The sequence below is a fragment of the Haliaeetus albicilla genome, chromosome 23 (genome assembly GCF_947461875.1).
Source record: "Haliaeetus albicilla chromosome 23, bHalAlb1.1, whole genome shotgun sequence".
NCBI lineage: Eukaryota > Metazoa > Chordata > Aves > Accipitriformes > Accipitridae > Haliaeetus > Haliaeetus albicilla.
The window spans coordinates 2769413-2789468 of NC_091505.1; the positions used below are offsets into that span (position 1 = coordinate 2769413).

Below are 20056 nucleotides of genomic sequence, written 5' to 3' on the forward strand. Positions count from 1 at the left end.
GTAGCAGCATGGCCAGTGGTAGCTCACGACCTTCTGTACCGTGCTAGAAGTTACTGGTCCATCTATAAATAATCTATTGGGTTGTTGTTGTAATATCATACTTGTTTTATGATAATCCAGTAGCCCACAGGTGGATCAGGACTCCCACATGCATTGTAGTAGTCTGATGCTGCACAACAGGGTAATTGATATCCTGAAGACATCAAACCATAGTTACTGGGAACTGTTGTGCCGGGATGAATCTCACTGGGCTATTCCTGGAAAGTGAATACAAAATATGCATGAGGAGTTTAAAGCAACTCAGAGGGCCACTAAACATGCAGAGCTTTTGTTTACACAACTCTCAAAACTTTTTCCATGTGACTTAATGGAGACAACCAGCAGACACAAAAGCTATGTTTGCAAAGCTTCCTCTGCAATTGCAGAGATAACCTGGGCTTTGAAAAGATGGCTGCCCTACTTTGCCTGTGTATGTGCAACTACTTTCCTAGCCTCAGAAATGGTTTTTGCTGTGGGTGATTTTTAGGCTGGGTTGAATCCTCAGCTAATAAAAACTGACAGCTGGATTTCTTTTGATCCACAAGACTCTCATGGTGCTATGGCAATTTACACCACTTGAAAATGTGGCTTAGGCACATATAAAAAAAAAATCCCAGCTGCTTGATGCGGAGCCTGCACAGAGCATTTGCAACAGGAAACCCTGTGTCAAAACAGTTATGTTCCAGATCCGTCCCTTGGAGAATATTCACAAGGTGAAGAGGAGGCAGGCTGCCAAGCCTGACCTTGTTTTAATTCAGCTCCCTGTGAGACATCAATCTGGGTTTCTACTTCTGGGATTCACTTTCCTTAGAAACAGTTGTTCATTCCTAGGTTTACCCAGAAGCTACAGAGCTCTTGTAGCTTTTGTTTGTAATTAGAGAGCAAAGTTTAATCCCCACTTCCTGCTCTATTAATAACAAACCATCAGCTCTTCTCCACGCAAGGGAGCAGCAATAGAATATTGAAAACAGTATGACACCTGGCTTACCCACAGGAGTTCTAATCAATAGATCTCAAAACACTTTACAAAGGAAGGAAGTATCATTTTAATTTTATTGGAACTGAAGCATAGGGGTGGGACAACCTGAGCAACACCCTGCAGTGGTCTTGGTCCCTTAGATTACATTATGTCTTGCACTAGCAGGAAAACATGCCCAAGAGACAGGGTGTGTGAAGATATGTGACTGGAGGAACTGGTACTGTCCCACAAAGGATGTTCCAAAATACACATAGTAGCATTAAAAGAGGGACTTAAGTTAGGATCTCTCAGTTCAGTTTGAAGGCTGAAACTGTATGCTGAAAACTGGTAGGTCTAACCTAGGGAATTTTCATGTGGCCCGTTCCAGAAATAAAATGTTTGGAGCTGTGGGCAGGAGTTTGACCTTTTCCTAAATCATAAGAAATTCTTTTCATGTAGAACTCCTAAAAAGAGTTCTAGAGTCCTCCTCCTTGGAGGAGCCTGCATCTTTATCCTGAAAGCATTAGAAACCACGTTTGCCCGATAGCCTTAAAATAGGATTTGTACCTATCAGCCCACTGAAATTCTCGCTGACCAGCTTTTCTGGCTGTATCATTCACCAGTCAAAATCTACTGTTAGCAGCTCTGTTATTTAAATCTTTCTGAATCCTGGTGACAAACTGGCCTGAGGATTTCCTGCCATGAAAGGAGTTTGTTTTTTTCAGGCAGCTTAGGGGCGAGTGGTGTTGAGCAAGAGGATTTGTCAGCTGATTCTCTTCAGACATTTGTTATCATTTGGTGGGAAGATGCAGAATTTACTATTCTCAGCAGTAGGCTGATCTACCAAATCTTTGTGTTACTGCCATAATTTGGGGAGGGGGGTGTCCTTATCTTTGCTACTTGGGAGAAGTGTGTTGGTCATAAATTGTAGGGTTTACTGCACTGATGTGTAAGCACCCAGTTAGTGCATGCCAGGGGCTGCAGAAGTGACCCATGGGGGAGATGAGCATGAAGTGCCATGTGCCTGCCACCACCAGCTCTGACATGCACACAAAACCCCATTGAATGCCAAAACATCGGCCCGCCAAAGGAGCACGTGGTGCCTTTGCTCAGATGTGTTTAAGAAAGAGAAGCAAGGAACTGGGGGGGACTGGCTGTAACCCAGGGTGAAAACAGGGAGGTCAAGACTGTTGTGTTTGGCTTAAGCAGGAGGGGTAACGAAATGTGTTTACTTAAGTTTTGGTGTAATTGTTTATGTTTTCTGGTTTTTTTCAATTCCTGTATCCGTGATTAGACGTTTATGTTAATTGGCAAGGAATTAAATAAGTAAAAAATTGCCCAAATGGAAACTTTTGCCCATGGCAGATGAGGTGAAAACTACAAGGAAAACAGACAAACATGTGATGCACTGATCTGTAGAAATATATTTTGACATTGTGATAGTCATGAATGAGTGATTACTTTGTCCTTGTAGGAAGGCCTGCAAATGAAATCAAACCAGGCCCGTCTCTCTTTGTGGAAGAAGTGATCTGAGATCAGGTTGGTTTGAAAAATCAAATTAATTTGAAATTTGATGAGTTTTAAACTGAAGTTTGCCGCATTGGGTAAAGCCCTTTGGTGTACGAAACAGATCTGGTAGCACAGGAAAAGATCCACACAAGCAGGAAAAATAAATATAGCAAGCAGTACCCCCAAAGGAGTCCCACCTCCTGAATTTGCAGGGTGCAGGAAGGACTGAAGCTGCAGTTTGTGTCTGGGCAGAGATACTGTGAGAAACTCAAGGCGCGTTTTGCAATGTAGCGTGGGAACTGTGCCCAGAGCAGAAGCACGCACACATGGGAGAAGCAGAGGCAGCCCGGAGCAGGAAGTCCTTAAAGTCATACACACTTTGCCTATGGCTCCACCACAGCCCTTCCAGCCGGGTTGAAGCCGCTTGAGAAACCATCCTTTTTATTTCTCTGGGTGTCTGTTTCTCTGAGTTTACTAGCTCACCACTCCATGCTCCCTCTCTTCTCTCCCCATCTCTCCCACACTTTGACCTCACACCATGAAACTGTCAGAGTGAGGAAACAGTTTGAGCTGAAACATTCATTCCACATTACGTGATTCTAGATTAAAGGCAGGAAACATTTAACCCTTTGACAGCCTTCTCCCCTCATCCTGTGAAGCCTCGGTTTTAAGCTCCTTGCAAACCATGTGTAAATAGGTGGTGAGCACTGATGCTTTTTAGATGTATATTCTTGTCTTACCAGTGGCTCTTACCAGTAGCCACAGCACAGCGATTGAGGGGTGTCTGGGCTTTGCAAACCAAATGTATTCTCTCAGCCCTATTCATGAGTCTTGGTTGTTCCAGTGTTGAGATGCATTTGCAGTGTGGGGAAAACGTGCATTGCCAAACACAAAGAGATGAACCTTTGGCTCCATTTGTTTCGCTTCGTTCCCCAGTGCAAGGTTCATAAGTGCAAATGGCTAAAATTAAAGATACAAAAATAGATAAAATAAGGAATGTCAATGATTAGCACTCAGGATTTAGAAACAAAACTTCTTGCTTTCTTTAAAGCTGCCTAATAAATAATGCTGGTAGAATAGCACTTACATATAAAATGTATCATTTCACAGTCCTGACACAAATATGTATTCTGGGTTTTAAAAGCTGCTCTTTTGGCAGATTGTGGCTCTCCTGAGAGCCAGTTAGCGCTCTCCAGCACAGACTGATGAACACTAGTCAGATATATTTGGTATTTGGTACTAGCTCTTGGACTCTGGACTTCATAGGTGGTCTTGGCAGTTAAAAGGGTGGATAAGACTGGCAACTCAAACCCTCCATTCATTGCTGGAGCTATACCAGTATCTACACTGAGACCAGCAATACTACTGTAGTCCTTTAGGAGAAGCGACTTTGACATAAGCATAATGTAATCACGTGGGCTGGAATGTGATGAAGGCATGGGGTTTTCACCACTGCTCTGAAAGGATGTGGATGGGAAATGCTAATGGCTCTCCAAGGCCTGGATTCTGGTTTTCCATTTCAGCAGAACACCTCTAGATGTGTAGTTCACAGAAACATCATTTTGGTTCTGCCTCAGAGAACCCATGGTTTCCCAGTAACCCCTTGTTGTACACTTGGGAGGTTCTTCTCACAAATGCTGACTTCCCCCACCATACCCAAATGGAGGGATTGGAGCACAGACTGTTGAGCCAGAATTGCCATCACCACTTTCTCTATATTCAGCACTGCCACCAGCCTATTAGCTTTCCCAGTTCTTGAGAGAGAGTCAGTCTCTCGTACTGAAAATCAAATGCACACAGGAGCATAATTTAAAGATTTTATGCCTCTCTTTCCTTCCCCTATCCCACTGCTCTTTACTGACAGTCACAGAACTGCTGAGGTGTATGACAGTATATCTTGTTCTGCTAGTTAAATAATGAAGAGTCATGTTCATTTGAAATAATAAACACTTTTGCTTTTAGAGCGTGAGTATGAGTTCTAGAGCCCAACAAATGTAAAACCAGCTCAGACACCCACGATCTTCATCAAAAATAGGGAGGCAAGAGAATAGGCTGTGGCACTTCAGTGTGATATACCAAAGTTGTTTTGCTTTTTCATCATGGCATAGGAAAATATAAAGAGTTTTGAAGTCAAATACAATGCAGAACACTGTGAAGAGTGGTGGCTCCTGCAAGCATCTGGAAACCTGGATCACAGTCAAAAAGTGACATAATTCAAATCTCTCTGTGAGAGTTCAAAGGCTACATCAGAAAAAGCCCAACCCCTGCTTATCTAGTGAGCTTTCTGACCAGCAGAGAAGGTACGGTGTGTCTCCAGATTCAGCAAACAAAACTAATATATTTTCAAAATGACCAGTTACTGATTGCTAACGTTCTGCATTATTGCCCAGAAAGAAGGAAAACATTATCCTTAGGAACAGTCTCCACAATCATCCATAATAACAGCACAAGGCATGCATACTTTCACCCATCATATTTAGAAAATGTGCAGCTTCCCCTTGACCTGCTACAGAGGAGACAGTAAGTGTCTATGTGACGAGATCCAGAGGCTGTATCTTGAAACCCATTTGGATAAAAAGTAAAATGTAAAAAATGTATCTTCTAAAGAAAAGAAGATTGGTATGACAGCTCCTGAATGAATTGGATCCAAGGGCTTACAGAGCCTATCAACTCATCTCTCTGCTTCATATTTGGTGTTTTTTCCATCTGTAGGAACCCGGGCTGAAACACTATCATTTAGGATAATCTTTGTCCAATTCATGATGGATAAAATTATTGTCACCAAAGGAGGTTGACAGATGAAGGGAGACTAGAACTGAGTTTGCTGCATCGCTCTCCGTGCTCCTGTTTATTCCAAAATCTTCCATAATGGGCAAAAATCTGACAGAGCAGAAAATCACCAGCTGTTCTGAGCTCATCTACCACTTGCACAGCTGCTTAGAGAACTTGCTTGGTTAAACCAAAGAGATTTCAGAGAAGAGCAGCAAAACTTTGCAAGAACTAAACAGGTTTAAGTAAGCAATGACTATGCAATACAAATGAGCTCAACATTGTAAGCACAAAACAAGGGAAGGAAATACTGAGCTAAGCCAGTGAGAGCACTTGGGGAGAAATGGCATGAATTCAAAGGTTTGTCTAAATACAGAGTTATACTGACTTCATTTAGATGTGCTTTAAAATGCTTTAGGTAAATAAGGTCAAAAAGCTAAGTAGACACTCTTCTGCTATAAACCATGTTGGGAGTTAAAATATTTGGAAATAAATTTTTAAACTAAACAGCAAAAAATATATTTCTAAACCTAAGGAAGAACAATTGCAGAAGTTTTTGCTTGCTAAATTAAATGAGAACAAAGGCATGAATGGAGGGCGACAAGGAAGGGCAGACAGTGAGAGCAAGAGTCAAAAATTATCAAAGGAAGAGTCTTGCTTTGTCTCCAGAGGTGGCAGGTTGGATTGTCTTTTCTAGCACCATTGCCCCTGCTTTTGAGGTTTTTAGAGTGAAACTGGAGATCTTTTCTAACTTTTAATTGCATGGCTTTCCTGTGCTAGCCTCAGAGGAGACAGGGACAACTCATAAGAACTCTGAAAACACATGAACAACTAAATACTAGCAAGTATGTCATTATGTTCTGCTGCTTCAGGGTCATGTGCTGGCTCTGCAAACATAGCTGCAGTTCTAGCAGAGTCAGTGTGATTTTGACCCAAAGTCTTCTAGCTTGCCAGTGGGCAGAGGGAAATCCAGCAGTAACAATAAATTGGCAGCCTTCCAGTTTGCCTTGTAAAACAATTAGACAACCATTTTCTGGTACAGACTAAGTTTCTTTTGATGGCTCAGAAAGTTACTCTTTCGTTTGTACACCTGACATAAATCCTGTGAGTAGCTAGCTACTGTGGATATAAATATTTGTCTGAGCTGTTCTTTGAAATCAAGATCTGAATTTTCCATTTTGTTCCTATGTTTCAAGGGTAAATGTGGGATTCAAACAACTCTGAGTCTAAGGAATCCGGAATCAAGATGTGAATTCAGATGTTAAGATTTAAGCCATCCCTACTGCAAATACGGGCAATTCCTTTATTTCTCGTGTTGATTCTCTCCTGTGGATGCTAAAGCGCATGGCAAATATGTCTCAATAGTCTTCCTCTTACTTACAGACACAGTAACTTCGATTAAGAGATCTACCCAAGATCATCAAGCAAGTCACAGAGTAAGTTAAAAATGGAGCCTGATTTTCCTGTCTCCTAAGTCACACTGTATTTCCATGGGGAACCACTGGAAACGTGTGAGAACTGCAGCTGACAGAAATACTGCAAAAAATAACCATTTACAAATATCTTCAATAACTCATAAGCCAGTCTTGGTATTACTATAATTGTGCACAGTGCTAGCATGTCAGTAATGCTTTGCTCAGTCAGTTCTTAACATAGCTTGTAATTTAAGTAACTTTTTCCAACTTTTAATTACATTCTTTTGTAATACAACTCACTGTGCTTTGTGCATACCTTGAGGGAGGTGGTATGGTCTGGTAGTTGTTGTAAAGAGTTGGGAATTAATTACAAAGGACACAGTTTTTGAGTTCCTCTCAAGTACTTGCTCAGCTGTGTAACCTTGGGGCAAATCACTCAACTGCTTTGTGCCCAAGTAAACCCAGCTGTAAACCATCTTGAAAACCAGATGGTGCACAAGATTTAAACTGCTCAGGAGAATGAAGAGGGATATAAAAAAAAAAAAAAAAAGAAAGAAAGAAGGAAGGAAGGAAGGAAAGAAAGAAGTGAATTCTACAGCTCGTTGCTGTTGATATTGCTTCCAGTGGAGTTAATCTGGACTTAACCAATATAACTGAGAAGAGAATTTGCCTTGCTACCCGAAAAGAAACCCCCACTCTCAAATCCTTTTTTCCGTTCCTCTCTTGACTTTATGTCAAGTACCTTCTCTCTAGAGGCTTAATTTTAAACCTTCAGTAGAATACATGTTTTTCCCTGGCAGCCTGAAGATTCTAATTCAGGATCAGGTTCTACATGACTAATCTTTGATATTTTACATGATTATTTTTAGGCACTTAATTCTATGGCGTTCTCTTCTCCCTGCTTTTCATACTACCATTCTTCTTCCTCAGCCTTGCTTAGCTTCAGTGGCACAGTGGTGTGTTCCGGTGCTTAAGTACTGCACTGCTAATAAAAACGCTGAGCTCCATTGTCTTCTGTAGATGGTATGTCCTGGCTTAAAACCAGTATCAAAGCTATTACAGGATTTGTATTGCTGGTCAATGAACAAAGGAAATACTATCCTCAAGTTTCTGTAGCAGAATAAATGTTTGCCACATGTTAGTATTTAGGAGAAGACTTAAATGTTTCAATACATTTTGGCTTTAGCTAAAATGTAGACTTTTTTTTCCCCACTGGTGCTGCAGGAATGTGGGAATACTTACTTAAGTAGGTGTACAAATGTAGGAATACTTGTGTATACTTCCAAAGCAGGGTGTATTATAAAAGGGAAAAAAAATATTTTTAGTCTAGTATGAATAAGGAACATTTAAAGATGTGAGACGTAAAGGAGTAATTTTATACACTACTCAGGAAAGACCTTGCATGTTTTTATTAATCACTATTGAAAATAAAACATTGACAGGTTTGAAATTTGTTGAACTTTCTTCCCAAATAAGAAAGGATTAGAGCTGAAAGAGTAAGTTACAAACAAATTTAATAAGCTAGAGCACCTAATTCTCTTAGGCTCTTATGAAAACAAATATTGTCAGCAAATTGCCTTCAGCAAATTTAGCCCTTGTTATACAGTGCTGGGATGGTAAAATATTTAATTATTATTCAAAATTTATGATCATTTTTCCAGTGTAAACAATTGTCAGTTTTTGTGTCTCTCGCAGACTGTTTGCTCTATTTCACATTACTGAATCTTTAGATTTGATATTTGAGCTATGCTATTAGTAATTTAAAATATTGAAATTCTGTGCTAATAAACATCATACCAAAGTGCCCGCCATGAATAATGACACTGCTCCAACATCGAATTGTTAATTAAACATAAGCTAAAGTAGAAATCCTCTGACATTGTTTGAGTCCCTGTCTGGATGATCTAACTTTCCTTTTCCCCTCCTACTACCACTTGAATCTGATTTTTAAAAAAGGTGCACTTCTTTTGTGTGAATAAAAGAATTTTAAATTAATCAGAACCCAAGACATTCTTAGATGACCAGCTGTGGAAAACAATAAATAAAACAGAAAGTGAACTGTAGATAGAGTGAATCCAGGTAATAAGGAAAATCATGACTAGGGTTGTCTAATATAGGGACAAGAAAAATATAAAATACATTTTCAAGCCCTGAGCTATATAAATATTCATCAGACTCAATTTACATTTTTGCTGCTCATAATGAGTAAAAGGTTGATTAACTCAGTATTGCCAGCTGAAACTGCAGCTGGGAGTAGTTTTCTACATCCATCAAACTAGGGTTTTCCCTTCTGTGTTCCTGAGTGTAAATCATTGAGCTTTACTTCATTTCATGGTCCTGTGAATTGCTCATATGGTCTGTTTAAAGAAAAGATTGTTGCATCATGACTTTTACATGGTCCAGCCCAGTTTCTTTCCGCTCTCATCGAGAATAGAATGATGGATGCTTCATGTTGTTGTTATTGCTACCATAAAACAGGCCAGCTCACAGGATACAGCTTCAAATCCCTTTGTACATGCTGAGACAGAATGCAGTGAGATGCTGCCAGTGAAATATGTATTGATAGACTGGTGATTTGGATGCATTGTGAGGTATTGACTAAAGTCTGGTCTTAAGGCAAATAACAAAACGATTAATTCCCAAAGCCAGAAATTTCAGGCATTGTAAAACCTTTTCTTCTTCTTCAAAAAAAAGATCTAATGAATTAAATAGGCCTTGTTTCTTTAAAACAGTATCTTGAACTTGAAATCTAACTAGTTTGGAAAAAAAAAAGTTTAATAGTTTTAGGTCACCTCCTTGCTCTTGATCAATACAGTCCATTTTTTTTGCAGATTTTAAACCATGCTGCTCTATTTGTTCTTCTCTCATTGCCATGTAGAAAACCTACAGAAAAAGTAGACGTACGCCATTGAGAAACTGACTACAAAATGCTGCTACAAGTATGTATTTTGCCCATATAATCACTTTCAGAAACAATCAATATGCATTTAAAGAAAAATAATCTGAAAAAATAGTGATTTTTAAAAAAAAATCTCCCTTTAAAGAGACACTGTAAGGCTAAAGCTTGCATATGAATAAATCTCTCCCCAAGTTGCTAAGAACACTTTCTAAACTGCAGTTTAAAAGCTTTCAGTTACTACTTTTCACTACTTATGCTCTTCCTTTACTTTGTGCCTTTATTTTCCAGTCTTGTGACTAAGCAAATCTGGTAAATTTTGCTTGCTCATTATAGTTTACGTCACTCTTCTTATGTCTTGTTGTAGCTTATTGCCTATGTTTGGGAATACAACCATCCCCAAGAGAAGTCACTTCTCTTAAAAGTAGCATTTAATTATTTTTATTAATAAAATCCACAATTTCAGCTTAAACTATTTGACTGTGTCCCTTTCAAAAAGGAAATCATTTGGGACAATCTATTTTTTAAATCACAGTTTCTAAATTCTTGCCCCAAAGAGCAAATTCTGTAAGTTCCTTTGCTGAATGAGCATGGGATTTTTAAGGAAGATGTAAAGACCAAACAAAAGAGCCTCTCACACAACCCGATTGCTGAATTTCAGCAATGCCCCTTACTACCAGCTTATTTCCTAGCCTTTTTTTCAGGGCTGTGGAAAATTATTTCTGTCGGCTACATCAAAGTGTAGTGGCAGATTTCCCTTTGGAAGTCAGAGCCTGTTTCAAACGTCTCTTTAAGTCTTGCATATTTGGTGACTTGGGTCGGACAAGATGGAGGCCTCTTCGTTTCTCTCCATTGCAGCTCCCAATCATCCTGCTGACCTCCTGGCAAAGCTGCTGGAAGGCTTCATGCACTCCCTCACAGTTCTCCCGGGCTGAGACTTCATAGTAAGTACCTCCCAGTTCACTGGCCAGCTGGAGTCCTTCTTTGGAGGACACCTGCCTGGCTCGCAGGAGGTCTCCTTTGTTTGCCATCAGAAGCAGGGGAATGTTAGCATTCGGGTGAATCTTGCGGATGTGCTGGTGTAGGGGACGTATGACTCGATAGCTCTCATAGTCTGTGATGGAGTAAACAAAAACGAAGCCATCTGCCCAGTAGATTGAACGATTTATCTGCTCTTGGCAGCATATGCTGTCAGTGTCATCCTGCCATCAAAACCAAGAGGTGTGAGATTAGCAAACTGAGAACAGGGAGCAGACAGAGCAAACAGTTATACAGCACTGTTAGCTCCTCAGAGCTTTGTTTTAATGTGTGACTGTTCCATGTACAGGCAGAAACCTTTCTGACTGCCGGGGAACGTACCAGGGATAGGAGAAATTTCCACTGTGTCAGTAACATATTACAGGTAAGCAATAATGTGGACTGGAGAGGGGTCAAGGCAAGTTGGTTGAAAATAAGAGAACAGCCAAAATACTGATATTGAAAAGTTTGTTCTGTATTCTGTTGTACTAAAACAGTGTGACAGAAACCCATGCTTTTATTATGGATAAAAGTGTGATGGGCACGGTAAGAGCATTATAAAATTCAGCAGGCTAGTCACACTGCTGCAAGTGAACAGTTGTCCCCCAAGGTGTTTTTTTAGGGGCTTTTTCCAATTCCGTATTCAATGTCTCCGTGGACAGGGGTTCTCACTAACTCTGTTTGGTGAAGCCTGACAAGTTTTTCTCCATGTAGGTCTCCAGACAGTCAAAAGCAAAGTTACTTCAAAAAAGCAATTTGTTATAAATAACCAATTACTAGAACTGAAAATGAAGTGAAATCTCATTGCTCATTTGTAGAGCAGCAATGGGCTTATATTATTGTTTTGATGTTCACACGTTTGTTCAGTTCATCACCACTCCTACTCAGCCAGCCATAACAATCACCAGCATTGGGAATATAAAACTGAATACAATACTGTGGGGCTTGAAAAGAGATCAGCTCACTTTTCAAGATGAAGCTATTTTCAGCTAATCCTCTACTCTTTGTTATCTGTGCTGGCGTGTAACCCAACCAGATAGGGAGATCACTGCTGCAGTTATGCCAGTGTTCTTGGTTTGTAAGAACTGACATTCCTGTCAATATTACAGGCTTTCTGGAACTTTGTAATTTCTTTCATATCCAACAAGGCACTAAGCACATTCAGTATTCAGCTCTTGATGAAGTTGGTAGGAATTAGAGGCTTTTGTGTATTTTAGGGGGAGTTCAACATCATGAATACAGAGCCCAAACTTTTATTATTATTGCTAAATTCTATTAAAGAAATCTTCATCAACTTCAGTAAGACTGTTAGAACATATGTTCTATTATCTATAGAATACATATTTGCCATTCACATTGACTTTAACAGAATTTGTGTGTGCTCAGCAATCTCCCAAAACAGATTACTTTTATTTAGACTCCTAAATATGAATTATAAAGCCTAACTTCAGGAAGCAGAGGTGGAAAAGAATGAGTAATACTGATCAGTTGTTTTATGGTAGATCGGACAGTAAAAAAAGGAGTACCAACAAGGCTCTTCTGTGAGAAGAAGGAAGCAGAATTTCTGAAGGCTCAGAGCATAAATTAGGCTTACAACTTTCAACAGGAGTTCTGCTAACTAACTGCCCTTTGTAAATATTTCAGTATTGCCAATAGAGACACTGACTCATCATACCTAGTAGTTCTTTGCCCTTGCCAGCTCCCAGTAATGCTAAATCCTGTTAGCAGTGAAATTGTTTAACAGATGCTCTTATCACGCCTGCCTCTCCCCAAAACCCTCAAACCCCAAAACCCAACAGAGTTGCACATGGAACGAAGAGGGATCCTCACTAACAGCCTTGTTTAAAAGGTTAATGAGTGTGAACTCAAGCCAGAACAGGGCAGACTGTGGGAAGAAGGGCAATTTGCACTGTTGGTGTCTGGGTTGTAGCCAATCTGTAGATAATTAGCCACCCTCCATGTCCTGCTAGCCTCTTTTCACCAGCAAACCCCTTTCATAGGGAAAAAGAACTAATTGCTCTGGCAAGCGTTTGAAAATGTTTTTGGAGAAAGTGTACATTCAGAGAGCCCTAATGAGCAGAAATTCTCAGTTACTCCAGCTAGGCCCACCCAGTAGTGAGATGGATGGATAATCCCCAATGGAATGCTTTATTCAGGAAAATCAAAGGCTAATGGGCTACTTTTAAAATGGAAATCTCTGCTCCAGGATGAATTTTGAAACACACAGTCATTTGCCATGTATAGATCAAGCAGCAATGAATCACCTAACAAAACCAGTTATCTGTTTGCTTCTGTTTCTCTCTTAAACATTAAAATTTCCGGTGTGGCTAGAATCCTGAGTGATTCCACATGACTTCCTCCCGAACACTCTACTCGGCCTGCAGAGTGCAAGAAACTCTCTTCCTTAAGGATTTTAACAGGAAATCCAACCTATTCTCTCAGTCTTAACAAGTCCTGTTCAGAAACAGTCCCTTCATATTATTTCATATACATCATTTGAGGCAAACAGATACAGGCTAAGATAAGTGTGTCTCTGGGAACTGTTGAAACAGTGCAGACCTTTGACTGGGACAAAGAAAATGAAACTCCTTCCTAACTGAATTAAAATCGTTTCTGACTAAGAAACCTCAGCTGCTGGCATTACTAAATTTTGTGGGGCTCTGAATACAGTCACAGAACTATAGGTCACAGTCTTAATTAAAACAGAGAAACCGGAAAATAAACATATATCTGGTGTGAAAGAGGGAATTAAATTCTTTCACTCCCTCCTTTCTCCATGGGATAGAACAGAGAGGGGATTCCCTTTGTTAAGTGTTTATCAGGCAGTCCCAATTGTGCCTAATCACCACCCACAGCTTCTCTTTGCAGGTCCTCTCTCAGCAAGCTGGCATAGGGCCTTTGTACTGTTAAGTCCCACTTGAATATTTGGAGGACTTCCATAGCAGCTTTTGTTTGCTTTTTAGTGTCCAGAGTAAACGAGGGGTCCTCTCCTCTGCTCTGTGCACCCCCAGCAGCAGCAGAGAGTGTGGAACCCTGTCAAAGCTTTCTGCTTAAATCTACTTCCAGTCAACAGAGAAAATGGAAACAGAAACTGAGGCTGTGGGAGCTTTGCTTATCCTGTGCTGTAAACTCAGGATAGAACAGTTTTACAGCACAGAAATGAACCCATGCACACATGGGTCCGTGCAGACAAAACAAGCCATATAAAGCTGTCCAGGGCTAGCCTGAAAGAGGATGAGACAAGGTGGTGTTCCCATCCAGACATGTATTTGGCCAAGTCTGAGCTTACACTGAGGTTAAGGCCAAACCTAGAATTTTAGGTTTGATGGTGACAACTGGATACCTAATTTTATCATGAAATCTCAGCTATTCTATAGGAATTATTACTCTAATGGGATTTCTACCATTCATGTAAAACCAAATTTCATTACATATCCTGCTGCTTTGACACTATTTTCATCCTCGTTCTGCATGTGAAGCAGATCCTCAAAAAAAGATCTTAATCTTAGATCCTGCTTGAAAAAATATTTCTAGAAACAGGTTCCTAGTCAAATATTAAATCTAGAATATCTAAAACTGATAGAAAGAGGGATGTAGATAAATGCTAACACCTTAAAAATAAGGAATGAATTAAAAAAAAAAAAAGAAGTCAGGAAACCACTGAAAAGCACTGCAGTTGGAAATAACAACTGCTGCGAGGCCTGTTCTCACCTTTCTAGAGAAGAGAGATTCTGGGTGTGTAGAAAGGTCTAAGCTGAGCCAGCTGGGCCTTTAGGCAGGTGAGTCTTCTGCCATGCAGGAACAGAAATCATTTGACAGGAAATAAAACAATCAAGGAGTTGGCAGGAGCAAGCCAGATTACGATTTTACTGCTATTTAGGCTTGGGGTACAGTAATGTGTTTGAAATAGATTTGTTTTAATTTTGACTTACTCTTAAAGGAGCCTGATTTAACTTCTTCAAGGGCTCATTTTGGTGGGGCTTTAAGGTACCCCCATTAGTCTTCATTTGGGTTTGAGCCCAGGTATTTTTCTGCTGATAAATGGAGTTACTTACAGATGGAAGTGCTGGCAACAAACGAGACAATAACTGTGTTGTAAAGTACCAATGCACTGAGCAGATGTTTTACCTCCAATGAAACAAAGGGAGTATCCTGCACCTGTAGAGAGATCTGTTCCCCATCTATGGTGAACTTTCTTGAATACAAAGCACCTGGTGGAAAAGTAAGACCATTAGAGTCAGTGACTGTAACAAAGAAGAAAGAGTATATAAAGGCAAAATGGAACTGTTGAAATCCAGATTTTTGAGGCTCATGATATGTAGCTGCTTACAGAAAAGTAAATGGCACCAGAATGGTTGTGTGGCTGTTTACTTAAGTAAAGTGGTTTTGTATTTGTTGTATTTGCTATGTGGTCAGGTGTTTTGAATGTATACCTAGGATGGTATCTGGGAAAGGTGGTGCTTTGTACTGAATCAAATAGTCAAAGTGGGCACATAAATCCCATTCAGGTTTTCAATCCATATTGTTAACTTTTTAAAACATGGACTGCATATACTTTTAATCTCAAACCAAGATATCCACGTGTTGTCTGTAAAAGGACTGAGCTGTTTCCTATTGCATTTTTCTGAAAGTTTTTTAAAAAGGAAAGTGTTCTAGTTTTGGGCACACAATAAGTGACTGTATACAAATCATTCAGGTGCTTTTTGGGATTTGTGTGACCTTAGCAGAGTTTGGTTGAAATCCCCAAAGACTGGGCACTTTGAATCTGACTTCTGGTTAATCTGAATAACACGTATTGAGGGCCAAGTGCTAGTTCAAACCATCTAGGACTGATCCAGCTCTAATAAAACCATCACTATTCTGGGCTTGAACTTTATTTTGTTACTGGAGTGCAAGTTAAGTGACGATGAAAACGTAACTTTTGATCTTATGAACTATCCATGGTTGTGATAAGGACAGCTTCAGAGATTGATGCCATCATAATTTTTCTGTAGAACTTAATACAAGTCACACGTATATGTGAAGAAATGCTGTATCCACAGCTGTTGCGTACAGCCTTTCCGTCTTGTCCAAATACAATTGTCACTGCTGCATCTAAAACAGCGTACTTCATCTCAAACACAGAGAAATCCCATCTATTGGAGAGTAAGGAATTCAGATTAACAGGGAGGTCAGTTAGTGACAATAATGCCATCACTTCTGAAAATCATCTTTGGTTCAAGGAAACAAGTGTGTTTATTCCAGTGGAAGAGTCTGAGCTCACAGAAACATTTCCAATATAAGGAAATTTAGTATGGCAGAGTTTGCTGCATCCGAATCCAACATTATCTTATTATGTTTTAATACTGACTCTGTGAGGTGATCTAGCCCTTCTGCGATTTTTTTTTTTTTGAAAACAGATCAGATTTAAAGCTGAAAAGATGGTCCTGTTTTATGGGAAGATACCGCACCCCAGAACCAAGACCAGACAACATATTATTCCTACTCTGTAATCCATTGCAGAAAAAAGAGCAGGTAGTTCCAGACACTGACTGTGCTCTGCCTTATACCCAACTGAAGGAGAAGCATGGTTGAATGATCACAAATACACTGCCACCTGTTTCTTATTTCTGGCATATTTATTTCCTCTACAGCATGGCTGTTGGGCTGCTAGCTTAACGAGAAAAGCATGTGGTTCTCAGCAACGTCTCTGGCAGCAATCCATTGCAAAGCTCAGAAGTCTAACTTGATGTACAGTCTCCTATAGAAAAGATGAAGGAAAAGAAAGAGAAATAGTGCAGCCAACCATCAAGGTTACTTAGGGTCAGTGAGAGGGAGCTGTAAGGAGGAGCTTTCAGATTGTATTTCATCAGACAGGCAGAGATCAAAGGTGTCTTGTGCTGCCATCTCCTTTCCTAACTCATCATTCTAAACTCAGCATGCATCTCCAAAGTGAAGAAATCACTGCTTTGAATCCTGTCCTCCTTCACCCCAAAACTGTGAGATGGCCTACATGTGGGATGTGCTAGTAGGTATGAGCATGGTGTACATAGATCCTTTCTACAGCACTGGCCAATACAGTTGGCAGTGTCTTGGAACAGAGGCTGTGAATTAAACAGTTCACATGAACATATCCTCTGAGGTGTCAGGATTAAACAAGAAATGCAGCAGAAGCAGTTTGCATGGTCACTTTGCTGATCTTATGGAAAGAAGACTTCAATTTGGAAGTCTTCCTTGTCATAAAAGCTACTGAAAAAAGGGAGTACACAGAAAAATTTCTGAACTGCCTTTTACGCACTTTGGAATTCCTCTGGCTTCCCTGGCGTTGCGGAGAGAACAGCATTGGGTTTCCGTGGTTTAGTCGATATGCAAGTTGTTCCTTGAGTCTGCATTTTAGTATAGGTATGTCCCCAAGCAAACCTTTTACTCTGATGCTTTTCCATCAAGTTGGAAAAAAAATAGCTAAAAGGATCATAAATAACAAGCTTTTGATTTATTGCTTTCATAGCTTGAGGCTATTAACTGAAAATATGCACCTTATGGACATCTAACACTGCTTGGCTTTCCTGTAATATGCACCAGTCACAAAATACAGCAGATTTCTTTTCAAGCTATCTGCAGTACTGCAGTAGAAAGCAGACTCACCAGTGTTGGCTTCATAGTCTCCAATAAATCTCTTTGTGAGAAAGCGCACAACCAGGGCTGTAAAGCAATGAAAAAAAATAGGTCTTTAATGTGAACCAAAATCACTCTTTGCAGAACACATGTAATATCTTACTGGAAGAGTTAGTATAATATGAAACCAAGCTAATCTTTGAATTGCTCACATATTATTCTGCAAATGCTTCTCTCAACACTCATAGAAAAAGATCTGGGGCCAGGCTGTGATACCTAATGCAGAGTTTTTTGTAACTTGTATTGGAAATTATTCCTTAGATTCAGTGTGGCTATTCAGTATAGGATATGGAGGCTTGTTTGTTGTGATTGCAGCTATAACAGTCTGGCCTTTGGTTTGAAATAATTTAGAAAAAGAGTAACAAGCCAGTAACTGAAACTAATCCCAGTACCACATTTAAGACCTCAGTGTCATAGAAGAAGTGAGGCTGATGGATTTAATGGTTCTTCCCAGCCTTAAAAATCCTCAGTCATCCTCATGAAACCCATTAGTGATACCTAATCACATCCAGCAAACAAACTGCATGTGCTCTGCACACGAGTCGTGCTGCAGCACCCTGGGCCTTCTTATTCACCTTAACCTGGGGTGCTTTCTTACACTGTTGGATTAGAACATCTTCCTTTTTCTTGATCACTTTATAACACTTAAAATCCCATTGTGGCAACAGTAACTTATATTCCTGTAGTGTGTTCATCTCAGCAGATTCCTAAAAATTTGTAAAATCACTTACTTAATAGCTAAATAAAAGGGTTTATTCTGCAAAGAAGTCTATCATAGATTTCATTTAAAATAATAATTTTTCTCACAGTGGGTACTGGGTCACCTCTTTAGTACCCTTAAATGAAATTGACTGTGCAGCTATCCTCAACAAACTACTTAAAAGTAATATGAAAATGTGGCTGCTTCAAATCCAAAACAATCAAACATTTTACTGAGTCCTGTGGAACCTCAGATGTAGTAAAACAGATCTGGCCTTAATAATTTCTGAAATCATGAACGATATATTCAAAAGCAATAATGCTCACTTTACCCTCTTTTCTTCTCCTCTCCTTTGGAGAATAATACAGGAAGACACATCCTGTACGCTGTTATTTTTCTGCAGAGCATAAAATATTTACAACAGGAGAATAAAAACCACTAGTCCTGTTTTTGGGGTGTGGAAATTTAGACACGGTTAAATAATTTGCACAAGACCAGGTAGAATAATTTGTGAGTACGGAGCTCCCAACACAGTGCCCTCTCCTCTTAACTGCCACCTCACATTGGCTGCTCACACAGACCTACAGCAAATCTGCCTCACAAATCATTCAGTGCATTTTCAAAAAAAAAAAAAGGTAACTTAAAACATTCAAGCTGCAACAGTTAAGAGTTTTCACAGCCCTGGGTCTATCTGAGCTGCAAATGAGCTCGTAAGTACAGCCGCAAGAAAAAGCATGGAACTACACCTGTGGACTTACCTGTCTTGCCAACGCTACTGCCACCCAGTACCACGAGCTTGATGATTTTGTTGGGCACGCAGTCTAATACAGGATACTCTGGTATGGGGAGCAAGAGAAAGTTAGTAGAATACTGTGACATAGTATCCTGAGAGATGAGACGCATGCCAGAAATGAGAGCTGTTCAACTCCAGTAGGAGTTGGGGGAGAAAAGAAGGAAAACAGCTTCTCGGCGTCTCTTCTTGGCTGTATATCCTTGGATAGAGAAGCCTTCTCATTTCATTTAAGTAGCTTTCCTGAGGAATGTTAGAGCGACTGGCCTCCTCTTCCCGATGCCTTTGCTCAGACAGCAACTTTGGAAAGCAAAAGGGAACTTTTTGATCAGCCCCTGTGAAAACTGACTCCTCCATTCCCCAGCCAATCACAAGTGAAACCATGACATTCCTCCAGCCGGGCACTGAGCGTGTGCCTCCATCAACCACGCTCCCTCGCTCGTTCGCTCGCTGCTTTATCTTTCCCCGCTGCCTGTTTTATGTGCTGTCCCTTGGCTCTTTGCTAAAACGAGATTCTTCTGTTTTACAGTCATCACGGTAGCGTTTTCAGTGAGATACAGTCACCCTCATGCTCCGCTCTAATTCCACTTTGAATAATCCTGTTCTGCCTGTCTAACTTCTTTGCATTTTCAATTGGCTCCAACTCCATGCTCTGTTGTTCTCCCTGTCCTATTGTGTCCTGCAGTTGGGCCCCTTCAGAGTGCAGAAGCTGATGGGACACTCCTCTTCAGTAAAACAAACACATTTTTCTCCCCCCCCCAGATTTCAGGCAGCTGTGGGTTATTCCAAAATACTAGCTCACATCTGTGTCCTCCAGGATACATTTGATCAGCTGGTTTATTCATGTTGTTAGTCCTAATGGCCTGGTGGAATGTGGGTTAGCATTGGGTTGGGACACTGCAGTTTCTCCAAACATGGAAAAGTGAATTTAGGGCTGGCGACAGACTTGGGAAGGCTGAGGAAGGACTTGGTATCCTTCAGTGGGGCAAGCCAGACAGAGGGAATGAAGAAAGAATGACTTCTACAGGAAAATTCAGTGTAGTTTTAAGACAGCTGGCGGCTGCAAGGTCTGTTGGGATGACAGCATGTAACCGTACACTAGCTAGAATCAACTCTCAGTTATCAAGGATAATGGGGAAGGAAGAAAAAGGGAAGAGTGGTGGGGAGGGAATGACCCAGATAAAGCAAAACTGCAAATAATATAAAACAGATGTAAATTAAGCTACAGAAAATATAGTCAGAGCATTCATCTTTGAAAAACTTCTCAAAAGAGGTCTGCAAGGGGCAGGAGCAGCTTTAGGCAGCAGTG

At 40.3% G+C, this 20056-nt stretch overlaps 1 protein-coding gene across 2 annotated transcripts; it reads right to left on the bottom strand.

Moving 5' to 3' along the window:
* Positions 1-8076: 8076 nt before the first annotated feature.
* LOC104321692 (ras-like protein family member 11A-like) lies at positions 8077-19458 on the bottom strand. 2 transcript variants are annotated; one of them, XM_069810903.1, is made up of 5 exons: positions 18716-19458; positions 17228-17284; positions 14732-14814; positions 10280-10788; positions 8077-9573 (listed from the first exon to the last, which is right to left on the bottom strand). In XM_069810903.1, the coding sequence occupies exons 1-4, from the start codon at positions 18858-18860 to the stop codon at positions 10321-10323; spliced, it is 753 nt and encodes a 250-aa protein (XP_069667004.1). In that variant the 5' UTR covers positions 18861-19458; the 3' UTR covers positions 8077-9573; positions 10280-10320. The 2 variants fall into 2 exon arrangements, with proteins under 2 accessions (XP_069667004.1, XP_009922814.1); XM_009924512.2 differs by having other exon boundaries at positions 8077-10788; positions 18716-19457.
* Positions 19459-20056: the final 598 nt, after the last annotated feature.